The sequence below is a fragment of the Lissotriton vulgaris genome, chromosome 10 (assembly GCF_964263255.1).
Source record: "Lissotriton vulgaris chromosome 10, aLisVul1.2, whole genome shotgun sequence".
NCBI classification, from domain to species: domain Eukaryota; kingdom Metazoa; phylum Chordata; class Amphibia; order Caudata; family Salamandridae; genus Lissotriton; species Lissotriton vulgaris.
Genome location: NC_141698.1, coordinates 538,672,153 through 538,690,136, shown reverse-complemented (window position 1 = coordinate 538,690,136; position 17,984 = coordinate 538,672,153). Strand labels below are relative to the sequence as shown.

Genomic DNA, 17,984 nt, shown 5'->3' with positions numbered 1-17,984 from the left:
AACTACTGTCCTGGGAGGTCTCCCCTTCTGCACCAGAATGAAAAGCTAAGACAGGGCCCTAGCAAGAGCTGCATAAGGCCTGGCTATACCTGGCTATGTCTATAGCACGCCCTGCCTGCGACCTCCCAACCTGAAGTGGTTCTCTGTACAAAACTGGCCCCTTCAGAGAAAGCTAAAAATCTCCTTCTGAGGACATAATGCAACAAGGTGGCCTTCCCCTAAATCTGGTCATCTGCTCATGTGTGAAAGGAATGCATGGTGAAAACAGATGGCCAGGCTATAATTTAAGCCCAGATAAGGGGTCATTTGAAGCTTACAGTCCAGCCAGGGCTCCAGGAGGTTGGGTATATTCACTCAAATGCCCCGTCTTTCATCCAGTGTGCACTGATTACAAGAAATGCTAGCGACCCTACTCTAGATTAGCAGGGAGAGAGTATGAGTGATTTACTTTTCTTCTGGTTGTTCTTCCCAGACAGTGCAAGAGCACTGGCCACTCAGGACAAGCTCCCACATGGCCAGTCTCTGCTCCTGTAGAGTAGAAAGTGTTGACTTGTCCCTATGACAGAGCTCCAGCAGGCTGACATTTGCAGGCCTGCTATTTCACAAAGTGTCTGGTAATGAATTACACATGCCCCAAGAGATCTCCCCTGATTCAGTGGGGTGGAAAACATTGATTGGGTCCCTGGTCATAGTTTTAACAGGCCCAGAGGGGCAGTCCCCTGAGCCTAGCTCCATTTGTTGACCCACTGTATCACAAAGTGCCCAGTACTTGTCACCACAAGCCCTGGAAGATTCCTTTGCTTTGTCAAGCTGGAAACCTCTGACAGGGCCTCTCCTAGAACTCAGGCAGCTCTTAGTACGCTGGGCTGGTCTCTGTTTGCCAGGATGCTGTGTTTTAATTTGTCCATGATGGGGTGCCACAGGGCCAGAGATGGCTTCACTTTGCCTGAGTGGAAAGCTCTGACCAGGCGCCTGGTCAGACCTCTAGCAGGTTCCTGGGTGTGGGCCTCTGGGCCAGGGCTCTATTTGCATGTCTGCAGTCTCTGAAAGTGCCCTGGGAAGGGATCTGTTGGCCTGGGGAGGGCAATACTGTTTCATCTGAGTTGTAAGAGCTTCAGTAGGCTCAGAGCTGATGTCCACTGGGTCTGGGCTCCATTTGACAGCCCACTGTATTACAAAGGGCCTATAAGAGACTTCCCTGCATTGCAGACCTGGAAAGGTCTGAGCATGCAATGTGTCAGTCTTCCAGAAGGCTCAGTCATGCATTCCCCTGGGGCATGCATTGCAAAGTACCCAGTTCAAGGTTCTGCAGGCCCTGAAAGAGTTCCCCTGCTTCGGCAAAGTGGAAAGCTCAGACCAGGCACATGTGAAGACAGGACTATTGGCTGGCAGCTGGGTGCCCCAGGCCAAGGTTCTAGGCATTGACCAGAGTCACCTTCTGTATCCAAGGCAGGGTAGCACCAGATTAGAAAGGGGTCTGGGGCTCCTCTTGGCTAACGAGTTCTAAGAATCCCCCGTGAAGGTAGGTGGAGCCTGCACTTTTGCCTGGCACCTAGTCCTGCGACCAGGGCACCAGGGTCAGGACACAGCCAACTTCCCCAACTAGGCCACAGGCTTGTCTGCCCCCACTTCCCTTCACTCCTGGACTGCAAAGTCTAAATTCATTTGTCATTCAAGGTTTTTCACATGTATGCTTTGGCTACCAGTAGCAGGTTTGGCTAATGGGTCAGTATGTATGTGTGCCAACCCTGAGTCCAATTCATGATCCATTTTTCTTTCTGTACACAAAACATCACCAACCAAGCAGGTGTAATAGATTTTGCATGCTCCTTTACATAATCCCACTAATATGTGTGCTTTGTGCGGCAAGTCTTTTAGATTTGCATTTGTTTTACAAATGTGCTTCAGTAGGAGGATGTTCATATTTTAATATATATTACTGAATGACACTGTGTATAATCTTTTTCTAAAGGTGTTGTTAGTGTAGCTATTTTTTGAGCATTTTCCTGAAAAAACAATTATAAAGCAGAATTATCCATTGTTCATCTCCGGTTCTTTCAAATCCAGGCATGAAGCAAAGATAAAATAACTCACCCGGTACCGACAATATTCATTAGGCATTCATCGCTGAGTTCTTCAGTATAAAATCTGCAGCTTTTAAATTTGTGATATGCAAGTAAAGGGTCAGTTTGAGTCCAGGAGGTGGAAGGCTTCCAAAGTCCTTTTATCAAAAGTGGACCCAAACCTGGAAATTTAAACATGGAAAAAACATATATAAATGAGATCATGTTCAAAGTAGCTGGTTGCAGAAAAGCTGTGCATCAAGAAATTCTGGTTCTACCTCGGGCATAGCTGTGTTGTAATAATGAGACAACAATACTGTTGGACCCAGCCCTCTTTTAGGGTCACCACAAACTTTGGGCTCTATTACGAGTCTGGCGGTCCACGGACTGTCAGACTTGTGGAGGCCCGGCGTGGCTTTCTTTGGACCACCCTATTACAATTAGAGCGGTTGTACCGCCATTGCCCTGCCGCAGCCTACAGGTTGTTGAGGTGGTCAAGAGGTCACAATATGGTTGGTGGTATTGCCGCTGTCCCACCAAGCATATTACAAGTTTCCTTTCAATCACAGTTTTTATAGAAGTTTCTCCTCCATGAAAACCGTGGCAGAGAGGAAATAAAGAGGACCCTACAGGGCCCTTTTGTGCCTCTGCACCCTGGGGTTCATGTGCCCCTTTGTGTGCATGTACCACAGTTCCTGCACGGCATGGACTTCACAGTCCATGCCATACAGGAACTGTTTTTGGTGTGCCAATTGCAGTGCCCATGTTCAGGTCACTGCTGTGGGAACGTCCAATAAAAGCCAACCAGACCGGAGAAATACTCGTAATCTGGCAGGTGGCCCAAACATCGGTTTGCTGCTGTGGCGGGCGGACCTGGTGCCACACCTCTGAACTTCTAAACAGACCCTTTATGTCTACACTCCCTCACTTTCCTGAAACAGTTTTTGTTGGCTTTTAGGATTCTGTGCACTTTACCAGAGCTAACTAGGGTTAAAATGCTTGTGATCTCATCCTAAACAATGACAAAATAGGCCTACACCTGATTGTTATATTTAATTTACTAGAGAGTCCCTAGTATAGGACCTTACAGGTACCCAGGCCCTGTACATTAAATTCTACTCGTGGGAGGCAGCACTCATTGTGCCACTCACTCAAGTAGCCATTTAAAAAATGACTAGGGCTTGCCACAGCGACGTGTAGTGTAGTTTTAATCAACCATTGCAACCTTGCAAAATAAACCTTCCCTCCAGACCTAAACCTTCCTTTTTTAATACATATACTTCACTATTAAGGTAGGTCCTAAAACGCCCACATGGCAGGGTGCATTGTATTTAGAAAATAAAACACGTGGGCTTAAGCTATACATGCCCTGGCAGTGAATAACTCCTAATGTCATTTTTCAATACTGTAAGTCCTACCTCTCCCATATAATTACATTGGGTTGACTTAATACATTTAATAAGTGCTAACGTTTGATTGTGAACAGGTAAGATTTCTATTGAAACATCTTGAGTATTAGAACCGAACGTACATGAAATAACAAAGCCCTACCACGGATTCCTTTTAACAAGATTTAGATTCAACCTTTTGCACTTTGTTTTGGCAGAATCACAGGGGTGGTGTAAGATGAAAGATTTGGGCTCTTGTGATAAATTCTCCACCTGGACCAATTTGCACTTTATAACCTTTTTTGACCATTATCATTATATTCGCAAACGCTTTTTTAATATCAATAATGGAACAAAAAGGTTTTATGCAGGCTGGGCCTTCATTAATGTCTTTACAGATGTTAAAAAACCCATGGGAATATTTTATTATTGGCAGTTTTTTAGTTGCTGCGGAAAAAAGGTGTTTCCGAAGTGGTTTCGAGTTGGTTCTTATACAGTAATGATGGCTAATGACTTTATTTTGAGGTTTTCGGAATATAGGATCATGTTTAAAAAGAAATATGAAGATATACAACCCTTTGTAATGACGGCCAATGATTTTTATTCTGATGTTTTTAGGGTTTAAAATTATGTTCCTAATGAAATATGTATATGTTTTTAACGTTTCCCCTACATTTTTACGTAGTATACTTTTATGGTTTTAATATTAACCAAACAAAGTGTTTGTAATTGTAATTGTAATTTAAAATCCTCTTTAATGGTTAGATTTTAAGTCCCAATTCTGACAATGTGACTTTTAGAAAGTTGGCATTTACTTGTTTTAACCATCTGTTTCTTCTGCCAGTGTCTTGAGTCACATGACTGTGAATGGCTCTGCAATTGGGCTTTTCAGATTGCTCCCAGACAGTGACAAAAAAGAGAACTCGGTGTGAGCTGTATGGGCCATGCTGCCAGGATAGCTGGAGGCAGAGCTGTTCCCTGAACCACTTATACTTCAAAGGACTTGCATCCAGCACACACAAAGGACCGGGACACCAGTCATGTGTCACCCCAGAATTCCTGGAGTCTTGACAAAGGAAGTGATGAACTTTCCAGAACCAGATATGGGGTTAGTCGAGGGTATCCTCCGCTTCAAAGGATGGCCCTGTGTATAAATATTGGATCCTCAGAATATATCTTCATTACACTCCTGGACCTGTGGACATTACAGAAGAAAGACTGCCTTTTCCGCAGGGGACTGTCCTGCTGTTTGAGACCTGCCTTGTTCCCCAGAAGTTTGACCTGCTGCTTGATGCATGCCTTGCTTTCTGTGAAGAATGACTGGAATTGCACCCTTCATTCCAGGCTACCTGAGAGACTCTAAGGCTCAGTTGGCCGACCTCTTGTCTGAGCTACAGGGACACAACAAGCTCCAGAGGCCTCCATGCAACTGCCCAGCTGACCTGTTGGAAGTGGACCTGCCTGGACCTGCAACCAGACCTGCCTGTGCCCTGCTGGCCTCTGCTAGAGTGAGTCTCTGATCCTTAAGAGATGCCTCTCCAAGTCCCGGACCCTTGGCTAGCATCAAAGTGCATTCCTCTTCAATAAAATGAGAAATCCTAAAGTTTTACGTTCTTTGCAATTGCAAATGGTCCCGCTCATGGTGAGACTTTGCCCTCCCTGCAAATACCGCCAATGCAAAGTGACCACAAGCTATGACTGTCAATGTGAGATATGCACTTCGCTCTACAGCAACAACAGCCCCTGGTGATGCAAAGCTCCAGCTACAAGGTCCACAACGCCTGACCCCTTCTTCGTGCTACATCGGTGACCATCTGTCAAGCCCGATCTGCTCTTCACACTACACCAATGACCATCTGCGATGCTCTCCCTGCTCCTTGTGGCTTCCTCCACTGCAAATGGAATTCTATGTGCTGGACTTTGAGAAGGTAACCTTTTCAACAGGACTAACCTGGTCCATTTTCCAGTCTGTCATCCTGAACTTGTGCCTTTCCCCCAGTCTAACATGGGGAGATGACTGCGAGTGGTACTGTGTGCTTTTAGATGATATATTTACCAAAAGCTTTGAAATATTGAATTTCCTGTTCTACTGATTGGATTGTTGTTGTTTTGCTATCATCCTATTTATTAAAATATAATATAATCATTACAATGTTGATCGGAAAGCCTCCTACTGCTAGTTGGAAGCTTTGTGAACACGGTCGGAGACTTTACGACCGACAGAGTAGGCTTGCGGTCTGTCTGCCAAATTATGATGTCGGCAGTCGGAGCGTAAACCGGCTGGTCATATCAACGCAGTTCTGACCTGCTCTCAGAGTCTCCTGGCAGGTCAGAACCACACCATAATCCCCTATGGACAGCGTTTCTGCCATTGGGATTACGATATAGGTGTCAGAAAGCAACTTTGGGGCCCTGCTTGCCTCCACGGCCTAAGGTCGGTGGCCAAAGGGTATATAGGGTGCCCACCTGTAAATCCCTGCACTGTATGGCTGGCACCATGGGTTGCCAGCCACAGGGTGCAGGGTTTACACACACACACCCATTTCTCTATGAGAGTCTGCTTTACGACCAGCTTACGGCCGAAGCTTAAGCTCCCATAGAGAACTGGGAGTATGCGACCGAACAGTGATTGGTCACAGTGTAATAAGGCAGTCATAACTGCCAACTGGAGGTTGGTCTGCCTCAATTCAGAGATGGTGCAGGTCGGAGGCAACTCTGACCGACATGTTAATGATGCCCTTAATCATTCTCACTTGCACTGCTCTGCCAATGTTCCACATGTGGAATGTGAAACGTGAAACATTGTAATTATTGATGTTTGAGTGCAAGAGGCAGTTAGCAGCTGGTTGGATGCCAGTGAAGCTGCCATGGAGATTTACGGAATAAAGTTACTTTACCTTTAACATTTAGCTGTACTGCAGTTTGTATATGGCATACACCACCTTTTGGCAATGGGTGGACAGCATCACAAAATATCGATTACCAAAATATCTACATGCAAAGAAATCGAGTTGAAAATATCGATGTTAATTATGACTTTTAGGTGGAGCATTGGTGCAAATCGCTACTTCACTACTGTGCTGAACGTCACCATGCCGGGCAGAATACAGCTTACAAGTAGTCTGACAGGCGGGTGGCATGGCGTTCCCATGGCAGTTTTAAAGGTGGTGGTGCCTTTAAAAATGGCAAAGCAATGGGACCACACTGCAAGGTCCCTGCACGGCATGGGTTCAAAAGGCCATGCCATGGCAGAACCTATGTGCATGCACACAGGGGGGCACTTGTTATGCCCCCTTGTGTTTATCCACATGCAGTGGAGGCCCACAGGGCACTGCCGGGACCCCTTTGCTTCCTCTCCGCTAGGGTTTTCATGGTGGTGGAACCGTCACTAAAACCCTGGCAGAGAGGAAACTCGTAATATGCTTTGCTGGACCATTGCCGTCCCACCAAGAATATTGCGCCCTCTGACCGTCCCTCCAACAAAAAAGGAACGGGGGGTTCCCTGGCAGAGCCGGGTGTCCCAAGGCGGTCTGACTGCCCAGTCGTGATCTAGCGGTCGGATCGCAGGTACAGTGGTGGAAGGATTTCCCACTGCTGCGCTACATCAAGTCTGGCAGTCCTCAGACTACCAGATTTGTAATAGGGCCCAAAGTGTTGCACTAAGGAGGTTTACAATTTGTAAGTACCACAAACCTCAAAGCAACAGTAGAGAAATTGTTGGATTGCAGAGCATTAACATTTGCTATTCCCACTCCAGTCAGTGCAACAGTAGGGAAAATGTTGAATAGCGGAGGGTAAAATATACTATTCCCTCTACTGCCAGTGTTGGATTACAGAGTGGTAAAATGTACTATTCCCACTTCAACAAGTGCAAAAGTAGTAATATTGTTGAATTGTGGAGTGGTAACATTTACTATTACTACTGCGGTCATTTGAAACAAATAAATTCTCTTCAACACAATAAAATAATTTCAAAAACATCGTAAATAAATACAAATATAATTGTGTTAAAAAATACAAATATATTTGTTATTAAAAACTAAATTAAATAAATACATATTATAATATTAACGCTCTTGGTACTTGCGCCGGCCAATGGCCCACGCAAGCCCTCCCTCCCTGGTATGGCGCACGTCCATTGGCCGTCACTAGGAAGTGCCCCCTTTAAACCTCCGGTGCAAAGCACGGAGATTGAATTTTGTTTTCTTTCCCCTGGGGGAGATGGGTAAGGCTTTCCGCATCCCCCCCTTCCCCTCCCACCCATCCGTGACATCAGCGCGCCACGAGGTGCTCTGATGTCACTGATTTCCCCACCAGGGCCGAGGACAGCCGCAGATAAGGGCGCTTTCTATTAGGATGGGGAAATCAGGCCGAAAATGGCCTCCCCAGCTTTCAGGGAGGTCTCGTTTGAAAGGGGAAAGTTTCCCCTTGCAAACAAGGCTTTCCTGAAAGGGTTTCCTTGCCGTGGATCGCAGCAGTGCTTCGGTACATGGCCAGGAAATCCCACTAGACACCAGGGATGTGTGAACCCCCCCAGCATATTTTTTTATGAATAACTTTTGTTTTCCCTGGAGGGGTGTTATGTAAAAAACCAAATATTACCCCCCCAAAGAATGGTGGCAAAATTGGCAGGGGGTAAATCCTGCTGCTCAGTGGCCGACCAGCAATTTTTTTTTAAAGCCATGTGCTTTCCGTGGGGGCCACAATCGGCCCCCAGGAAAGCCATACCTAAAAAAAACTATATAGAAAGATATATATATTAAAATTGGGAGCAAAAAACGCAGATATTCAGCCCAGCAACAACAATATAAAGCATTGACTGAGAAACTCAACAAGGAAAAAAATGTGGTAATCAGGAGCAGTGACAAAGGGGGTAACGTGGTCCTCATAACTAAAGTTAACTATGATAAAGAGGCCTACAGCCAACTAAATGATTGTGATTGTTATGAAAAAATCAACAACCGTGAGCTCCTGACCATCAAGGAAGAATATCATCGAAGACTATGTAAGTGGCGGTCAGCCAAACTCATTACTGACAATGAATTTGATTATCTGAAGGTTGAGCACCCTGTAACACCGATATTGTATTTTTTACCCAAAATACATAAAGACCCCATCCATCCACCGGGAAGGCCAATAATATCAGCAAGGGGGAGCCTTCTTGAACATACCTCAATTTATATAGATCATTTTATACAAGGTTATGTTCAAAAATTGGGTTCCTACATACGTGACACAGGGGACTTCCTAGTTAAAATCAAGGATGTACAGATTCAGGAAGGGGACTGGCTGATAGCCCTAGATGTAACAGCCCTATATACCAGTATAACGCATAGTGATGGTCTTGAGGCAATACGGTATTACCTAGCAAGAAGAGAACCAGGCAATGAAAAACACAGCAAAATGTTGTTAGACATGTTGGATTTCTGTTTGTCAAACAATGTGTTTTTGTTCAACTTCCAATTGTACCGCCAAAAACAGGGGGTGGCAATGGGGGCCAGTTTCTCTCCAAGTTACGCATGTCTGCACATGGGGGCTTGGGAGGAACTGGTCCTGGGGCTTGGTTTCCAACACATCATTAGGAAAAACCTAGTAGCATGGTTCCGCTTCATTGACGACCTGTTCGTCATTTGGAGAGGGAGCCAGGAAGAGGCCCTCAAATTCATTGAGGATATCAATGATAACCCCCTGAACCTCAGATTCACTGCAACACTCAGTCAGGAAGCAATCACTTTTTTAGATGCTGAGCTCTACGTCAATGGGTGCCGTTTGGAATCTAGGGTTTATAGGAAGAAGACAGCGGGCAACAGCATTTTACATGCTGCTAGCGCGCACCCGGTTCACCTCATTTCCAGTATCCCATACGGGGAAATGCTGCGGTTAAGACGCATATGCAGCAACCCCGTGGAACTAGAACAGGCACAAAAGGAAAGCAGGGAGAGATTCCTTGAAAGAGGATACTCCGCAAAAGTGATAGACAGAGCTGTGCAGAAATCCTTATCAATGAGTAGAGAGGAGCTCCTAATCAGAAAAGCGGATAGAGAGCTGTCCAGTCAGGCCAAAACCAAATCAGATACAGTTGAGCCTGAATGCTTCAGATTAATAACAGGATTCACTAGACAACACCAGCAAATAAAGAAAATAGTGAATAAACATTGGCCCATTGTACTGAGGGATAATGTTATAGGCGAGAGCCTACCAAAGACTATCTCTTTGACCTACAGCAAAGCCCCCTCTTTAAGGGACCATATAGTCCAAACCAACCCGGATCCCTTTACAAGAACCGAGTGGTGGCAAAGAAATAAGGGGTTCTATAACTGTAAAATCTGTAAAGCGTGTACTCATGGTGAAAACACCAAAACCTATAGGGATGGATTCACAGGGAAGGAACATGTAATAACCCAAGTACTAACATGCAAGACAGAATACGCTATATATGTTTTGCGCTGTCCTTGTGGCCTGCAGTATGTGGGCAGCACCAGGAATGCTGTCCATAAACGCATTTTGCAACATTTGCGAGCGATTACGAATATGGACAGCACGTATCCTGTTGCGCGCCATTTCAAGGACCACCACCAAAGCAATAACAGTGGTCTAAAATACTGGGTTATTGATTCTGTCATCAACATAAAAAGAGGCGGAGACAGGGAGACCAGGCTCAGAAAGCTTGAGACAAAATACATCCTCCTGCTTAATACTAAGGTGCCTCATGGGTTGAATGTGACTGAAGATCTCCACACATTCTTGCTCTAGTAGACTCAAGATATTAGGACTGTGTGCTCTCCCCCACGTGGATAATGTCCACAGCACTCACCCGGCCGGGAGATGGCCGGGACAGATCCCGTGGGGGCTGCGAGCAGTCACAGTCCTTATGAACCATCACTGAAAGAATTAATGCTGCTATGTGAACACAATGCTTGTCCATTTATTATTATTTTTCACTGTGCACGTTTTTTGCAACCAGGTTAAGAACCATTGAATTATAATGAAATGTATAGGTTCTTTTCCATTAGGTTGTTTGTTTATTTGTACTTTTGGATTAGTTTGGGTTTTGGGTTTCAGGCCCTTTGTGGGCCTGATTTATTTATTTTAACTCGTTCCAGCACTTGAAAAAAAATTTTTTTAAACATAGTAACATGTTGCATTCACACAGGAAGTTTTTAACATGGAATTGTTTGACTTTTGTAAATGAAAACTTACCCGCAAAGTATTAGAAGCCTTAATAAGACAGTATGCAAGGAATATTGTAAGAAAAAATGTAATTACTTCTCCCCTCTTGAGCAATTGTTTTATTTGTAAACATATACTGTATATAAGTGAACTGGATCAGGAACTTGGTATTCTGTATTATGCGTATTTGCACTATGCTAATTTTGCACATATTGATGCACTTTTTGAAGCACTATTTGCACTTTAAAAAGAAAGCACGCAGCACTTTATAGGGATTGAACTATTGTACCGAGGCTCCTGAAGTAGGAGGCAAAATCGAAAACTATGTTTACAAATATGTATATACAATGATTAGGGGTTCAATATATATATATTTATTTGTAAATAGGGCTTTTAAAACGGGTTTGATCAATTGATATGTGTATTTTACAATAATACCCCCCCTTTTTTTCTAGTCATTCAATTTATTTAATCTATTGTTAACCTTGTAAATATGATATGGTTATAAATGTATTTTACATTTATTAAGAAACATATAAATGCAATACAATGTTGAATGCGATGCAAAGTATGTTTTCTATGTTTATTACGGAGTTTGCACAGGTGATTTCAGTTAACCACTCGCTTTCACCTTAAAAGGTGTACCTAACTAAGCAAACGCTGTCATGTGATCAAGGCTCCGCTGAGCCGAAACGTCGGTGACTCTTTCTGCTAAATAAAACCTTTTTATACACCTCGAGGTCCGTGTCCGGAGTCTGCTTGCTGTGTTGCACGAACGCGCGAGTTTGGAGACAAACGGTGTACAGGATATATATATATATATATATATATATTCCACACAACAGAGGTTGTACGCTCTCAGCAGCCAATAATGGATGACAATATGGTAAAAGAAACCGTCATTAATCTTTCCAAACGAACAATTACTGAAACTGAACTGACTATTCTCGGTTTGGGTCTCTCATTTTGCCCTTCCATGTACTTCAATTATAGTGAATCTCGAATTGATGTTTTTAAATATGTTCGTAAATTAAAACTTAAAAAATGGCACAATCTGAGAGGCCGGCCAGGTAAACAACAGACACTGGAACCACTGGCCTACTCAGAAGATCCCTTCAGGATAGGCGATGTGGATGCTCTCATTGATATCATACAACTTGATAATGAATGTGACAGTGACTTGATGATATCGAGCAATTCTGGTCAGGAAGATTTGGCAGATACTCCCAGCACTACCCAACTTTTGAGGGAAGCCAATTTCTCTACCGATTACAGTGCTGCATCTGGCTTTAAACCTAGATCTACGTTTATTCCTCTTATGCCGCATGATGCGATTGACACGTTCCACAAATGTGTCAACAAAGAACTCAATAGTTTCAGACATCACAAGAATAGGCATCAGAAATCTGAAAAAGACAACCTTTCTTTTAAACAGAGGAAAGCTTTGAAATCTCTGACTGAGGACAGCACCATTGTTATCTGCCCTGCAGACAAGGGTGGCAATATTGTCATCATGGACAGTGAACAATATGTTGTTGAAGCCCATAGACAACTTTCGGAAGGCAATTTTTATATTGCCACCACTTTTGAAATGAACTATGGGACAAATTAACTGTTTGGAAAGATAGGGGTATCTTAGAGTGGGAAGAGTACAGATTTCTGAAAAATGACAATCCCACCCTCCCTGTACTCTATTTGCTCCCCAAGATCCACAAAAGCATGGACCAGCCTCCGGGTAGGCCCATTGTGTCCTCACGCGGCAGTGTTGCTGAGCATGTCTCTAAATATGTGGATCACTACTTGAGAGATTGGGTTGAGGGACTCAAGAGTTATGTCAAAGACACCAAAGACTTTCTTTCTAAACTGAATAATCTTACATGGGATGAAAATTTTCTTCTCATTACTATGGATGTCCAATCCCTGTACACAATTATAGATCACAAACAGGGTTTGGAAGCGTGTCAACACTTTCTTGAGGGACGTGCTCTACGTTTCAGGGAGCATAGCAAAATGCTCCTCGAGATGATCGAGTACTGTCTCCAAAACAACTATTTTCTCTTTGATGGGGCCATCTTTAAACAGGAGATTGGTACTGCGATGGGTTTGTGTTTTGCCCCAAGTTTTGCGAATTTGTTCATGGGACATTGGGAGCAGACCATCTTCACGGACCCATCGCTTACCGAATCGACTAAACTGGTGGTTACTTGGTGGAGGTACATCGACGACCTCTTTATGGTGTGGAAAGGCACCAAAGATGAGGCGTTAAGTTTCATTGAGACTTTGAACAACAACAATCTGAACATCAGACTCACTAGTAACATCATCAAGGAGATGGCTGAGAAACTTGATGTCAAAATTGAGATCAAGGATAACAACATTACCACCTCCTTGTTTAGAAAACCCACTGCTTATAACAGTATTCTCCATGCCCTCAGCAGCCATCCTGAACCCCTGAAATGGAGTATTCCGTATGGAGAACTGCTGAGGGCAAAAAGAAACTGTAGTACGGACAGTAACTACCAATTGGTGGCATCTGAAATGCTGGAACGGTTTACACTCAGGAACTATCCTGCCTGGGTTCTTAAGAAAGCAAAAAACAGAGCTGAATCTATTTCACGCATTGATACCTTGCGAGACAAAACATCTGAAGAAATTAATAGTGAGGAGGATAACACCAGACTCATCCTCACATATAACAGAGTCACAACAGATACATAAGATTGTCTCTAAGAATTGGAATATTCTCAAGAGTGATGCTACCATTGGCCATCTTATTGCCAATAAACCTAGTATCACTTACAGAAATGGGAGGAATATCAGAGATATCTGTGTTCGCAGTGACATTACAATTTACCCCAACAACCAAGACTTAGGTTTGAAAGGGTTTTATCCATGCAGCCACTGCAAGGCTTGTAAAACAAGTACCTCTGTTAAGCAAGTTACTTACAATGGGGTCAGTAAGATCATGAACCAATTTCTGACATGTACTACCATATTCGTGGTTTACGTTATCGTTTGCCCTTGCGAATTATGGTATATTGGCAGTACCACTGCACATGCCAAGAAAAGGATTCTTGAACACTACTGTACCATCGTAAATAAAGATGCCAAATGCCCAGTGGCCAGACACTTCAGTGAACACCACTTTTCAAATCCTGCGCTCATGAAATTTTTCCTTTTAGAGCAGGTAACCAAAAATCCTAGGGGCGGTAATAGACTACTGAAATTGAGACAGATAGAGTCTAAGTATATCATCTCCTTCCAGACCAAGGCCCCTGGAGGACTGAATCAGGATGAAGAACTTGCGGTTCATCTCAAAGATGATTATACTTAGTCATATTTTCTTGGTCATTAAGTTTACCTGTATTATATTCCTTTCCATGTTGCTGAACTTGTTTACTTGTATGTGCACATGATTGGTCATGTACCATTTTAATTCTGTTCTTTTCTTTTTGATCTTTCAGGATCTGTCCCAGCACTTTTCTTCTGCTCCTGTTATTATTTAAGAGCACACCCACTTGGGCATCACTGAACACTTCATGGACTCTTCGCGGGTTATGGGCATGATGTACACTTTGAATGTGACCTGTTCTACTATTACAAGTACTGTAATTTTCTGTTCTACCTTTAGCCTGTATTATTTCTTACAACAGGTGTATTATATATGCCACCTTTGAGCCTTGTTTTGGGTTCTGAGTGTTGCATTCTGTACTGTCTCTTTAATGGCAGAGACAGCACATGCAGGTTTTCCCGGGTCAGATTTTCCCAGGGTTAACTTGGTGCCTTTGCGGCTTATTTCTGCCGGTTCTGGGTATGATTGCATACATTAATTTATGTGCATTGTTTATGCTATTTGCGCTAACCAATGCGTCTAATTTACGCTGCTCTGTTCTTACCCAGTATCTTGAGTTATGTTTTCCGTACTGGTTTAATCAGATTTGCTTATTACTATTGAAATCACTGCAGTTGGATTCTGGCATACATTTAATTGGTTGTCACGATATTTTCATGTGCTCAATTGGTTGTCACGATATTTGCATATGCTCAATATGTTTGGTTACATTTGTATTTCATCTACCTAACATGTCTGCCAGTGATTATACCCGCAGTCCTCTTTCTACTTGTGTGTTTTCAACACGATTTAAACACTGTGCACATTATTTTCACTTGCGCGAACAAGGCTTGTGAGAAGCCGAAACATGTAGCTTGTGAATAAACACCCTTGGACTGTTCCTATTTTGGTGTTTTGTGGCGGCTGCTGAGAGCGTGCAACCTCTGTTGTGTGGAATATTATTTCCGGCTTGCTCGACCGGAACGCATGCCACCTCCCTCGGGGCCTCCGGCATTCTGACTGAGAGTCTTGTTGGAATATATATATATATATATATATATATATATATATATATATATATATATATATATATATATATTACCTACTGGCGGTCGCCAGTAGGTATATATAGTTAGGATTTTTTATCTATGGGATTTTTGAAAATTCTATGTCTAATAACTTTGGCGTTTGTGGACGGAATTGGCTGAAATTTTCAGGAAAACGGAACATTTTGTTTCTGAGCAGCCCCTGACAATTTGGGGGGGTTTCATCAAGGGGGGGGCGAGAAAAAAGGGGGGTCCCAAAACGCGTTTTCCCATGTTAATTTCCATAGGGCGGTTGGCCTCACTTTTAGCTCGAACGGCTGAATGGATTTGCACGAAACTTGGCAAAATTGTAGGGACTGTTAGCCCGATGTGCCTTTGCTAGGTCTCAATATATGTGCTCCAGTGGATTTTGAGTAATTTAGGTTCAAAAAAAGATATATATCTGGGCGGAGCCTAACCACACATCTGATCTGATTGGCTGTCAGCACTTCATCCAAGAAGTGTTGGCAGCCATCTTGGGACCAATATACATGATAGCACCTCATTAAAAAGCATTGTAGTTAATAGAGGGTTTTAGGACTTTAGTTACATCATAAATCATTTGTTGATGGTACCATACTCGTTTTAGGAATTGTGGTGGGTTCTAAGGTGATTTTACCATGTGAAAAAACCTTCTGCTGTGATATCATGAATATTGTTTGAAAGAAAACTAATATCTCATGATTTTCCCACAGTGGTTTGGAAGGGGATCTATAAGCTAAACTGAAAGCATATTTTCTGTAAATTCACATTATCTTTCTCAGTCATGTGAAAATGAAGTCTGACATTCTCAGTAAAACATGTACATCCAACAAGGACAGAGACTGTCAGTTGATTCCTTTGTGTTCTACTGCAGCCTCCTAGAGTGTTCTAAAGAACAACTAGAGCGCTAACAGTCCTACTTATTACAAAGGTATGGCACACCTGAAGCCATCTTGATTGGAATAAAGTGGTAACTCTTAAAACATTTAATTTAAAAAGAAACAACACGAGGGGGTATATTTTGCCATAGAAAGTATGATTAGTGCTGCAGAATGAAAAATTAGGGCACATTTTGAGTGACTTCTCAAATCCTTTTCTATTTCATTAAAACATTCTGACATGCAGTCTCCCAAAATGGCCACCAGAGACAAAAGAGCCCAAATGTAGCCCAAATATCACCCAGATGTAGCCCAAGTATAGCCCAATGACAGAATGTCCCAGAGTGTTCTAAAAAACAACTAGAGCGCTAACAGTCCTACTTATTACAAAGGTATGGCACACCTGAAGCCATCTTGATTGGAATAAAGTGGTAACTCTTAAAACATTTAATTTAAAAAGAAACAACATGAGGGGGTATATTTTGCCATAGAAAGTATGATTAGTGCTGCAGAATGAAAAATTAGGGCACATTTTGAGTGACTTCTCAAATCCTTTTCTATTTCATTAAAACATTCTGACATGCAGTCTCCCAAAATGGCCACCAGAGACAAAAGAGCCCAAATGTAGCCCAAATATCACCCAGATGTAGCCCAAGTATAGCCCAATGACAGAATGTCCCAGAGTTTTCTAAAGAACAACTAGAGCGCTAACAGTCCTACTTAATACAAAGGTATAGCACACCTGGAGCCATCGTGATGGGAATAAAGTGGTAACTCTTAAAACATTTAATTTAAAAAGGAACAAAATGAGGGGGTATATTATGCAATAAAAGGTATTATTAGTGCTGCAGAAAGAAAAATTAGGGCACATTTTGAGTGACTTTTCAAATCCTCTTCTATTTCATTAAAAAATTCTGACATGCAGTCTCCCAAAATGGCCACCAGAGACAAAAGAGCCCAAATGTAGCCCAAATATCACCCAGATGTAGCCCAGGTATAGCCCAATGACAGAATGTCCCAGAGTGTTCTAAAGAACAACTAGAGCGCTAACAGTCCTACTTATTACAAAGGTATGGCACACCTGAAGCCATCTTGATTGGAATAAAGTGGTAACTCTTAAAACATTTAATTTAAAAAGGAACAAAATGAGGGGGCATATTTTGCCATATGAATTATGATTAGTGCTGCAGAAAGAAAAATTAGGGCACATTTTGAGTGACTTCTCAAACCCTCTTCAATTTCATTAAAGAATTCTGACATACAGTCTCCCAAGATGGCCACCAGAGACAAAAGAGCCTAAATGTAGCCCAAATATCACCCAGATGTACCCCAAGTATAGCCCAATGACAGAATGTCCCAGAGTGTTCTAAAGAACAACTAGAGCGCTAACAGTCTTACTTATGACAAAAGTATGGCACACCAGAAGCCATCTTGATTGGAATGAAGTGGTAAGTCTGAAAACACTCAATTTAAAAAGGAACAACATGAGGGGGTTAATTTTGCCATAGAAAGTATGATTAGTGCTTCAGAAAGAAAAATTAGGGATCATTTTGAGTGACTTCTCAAATCCTCTTCTATTTCATTAAAAAAATTCTGACATGCAGACTGAAACATGCACTTTGAATACCAGCAGCAGACGTCCCTGGTGAGCAGTAGCTTTACTACAGTGATCTAATGTGCAACTAGAGTGCTAACATTCAGAATTTATGGCAAATGTGTGACACATCTGAATGCCTTCTTGATGAAACCAAAGTAAACAAGCATTGAAAATGCAATAGATCTCGCCCTCGTTTAAGTTAAAGCCATTCTGTTTGTAATGAGGTGGCTTTTTAGCTTTGCTTTTATTAGTGTTTTTTCAACTTTGATGTAAATAACATACATCTGTATGCATATAAGTATATGTATGCATGCATTTATGTTTGTATTTATATAGATATACAGATGATATATGTTTATATATGTATGTATATATATATATTCACTGAAAAAACCATAGGCTATAGACCATATATAGTTAGGAATTAGCATTTACAAAACCTTGAAAATTCACTGAAAAAACCATAGGTTATAGACCATACATATTTAGG

General features: G+C 42.4%; 1 protein-coding gene across 1 annotated transcript in view; it reads right to left on the bottom strand.

The window, feature by feature from the left end:
* Positions 1 to 17,984, bottom strand: part of LOC147688483 (UPF0764 protein C16orf89 homolog) — a 723,296-nt gene that overhangs the window by 547,749 nt on the left and 157,563 nt on the right. The window contains exon 3 of the mRNA XM_086939833.1: positions 2,095 to 2,245. Coding sequence (XP_086795959.1) covers positions 2,095 to 2,245 — 151 coding nt within the window. The remainder of the gene's footprint in view (positions 1 to 2,094; positions 2,246 to 17,984) is intronic.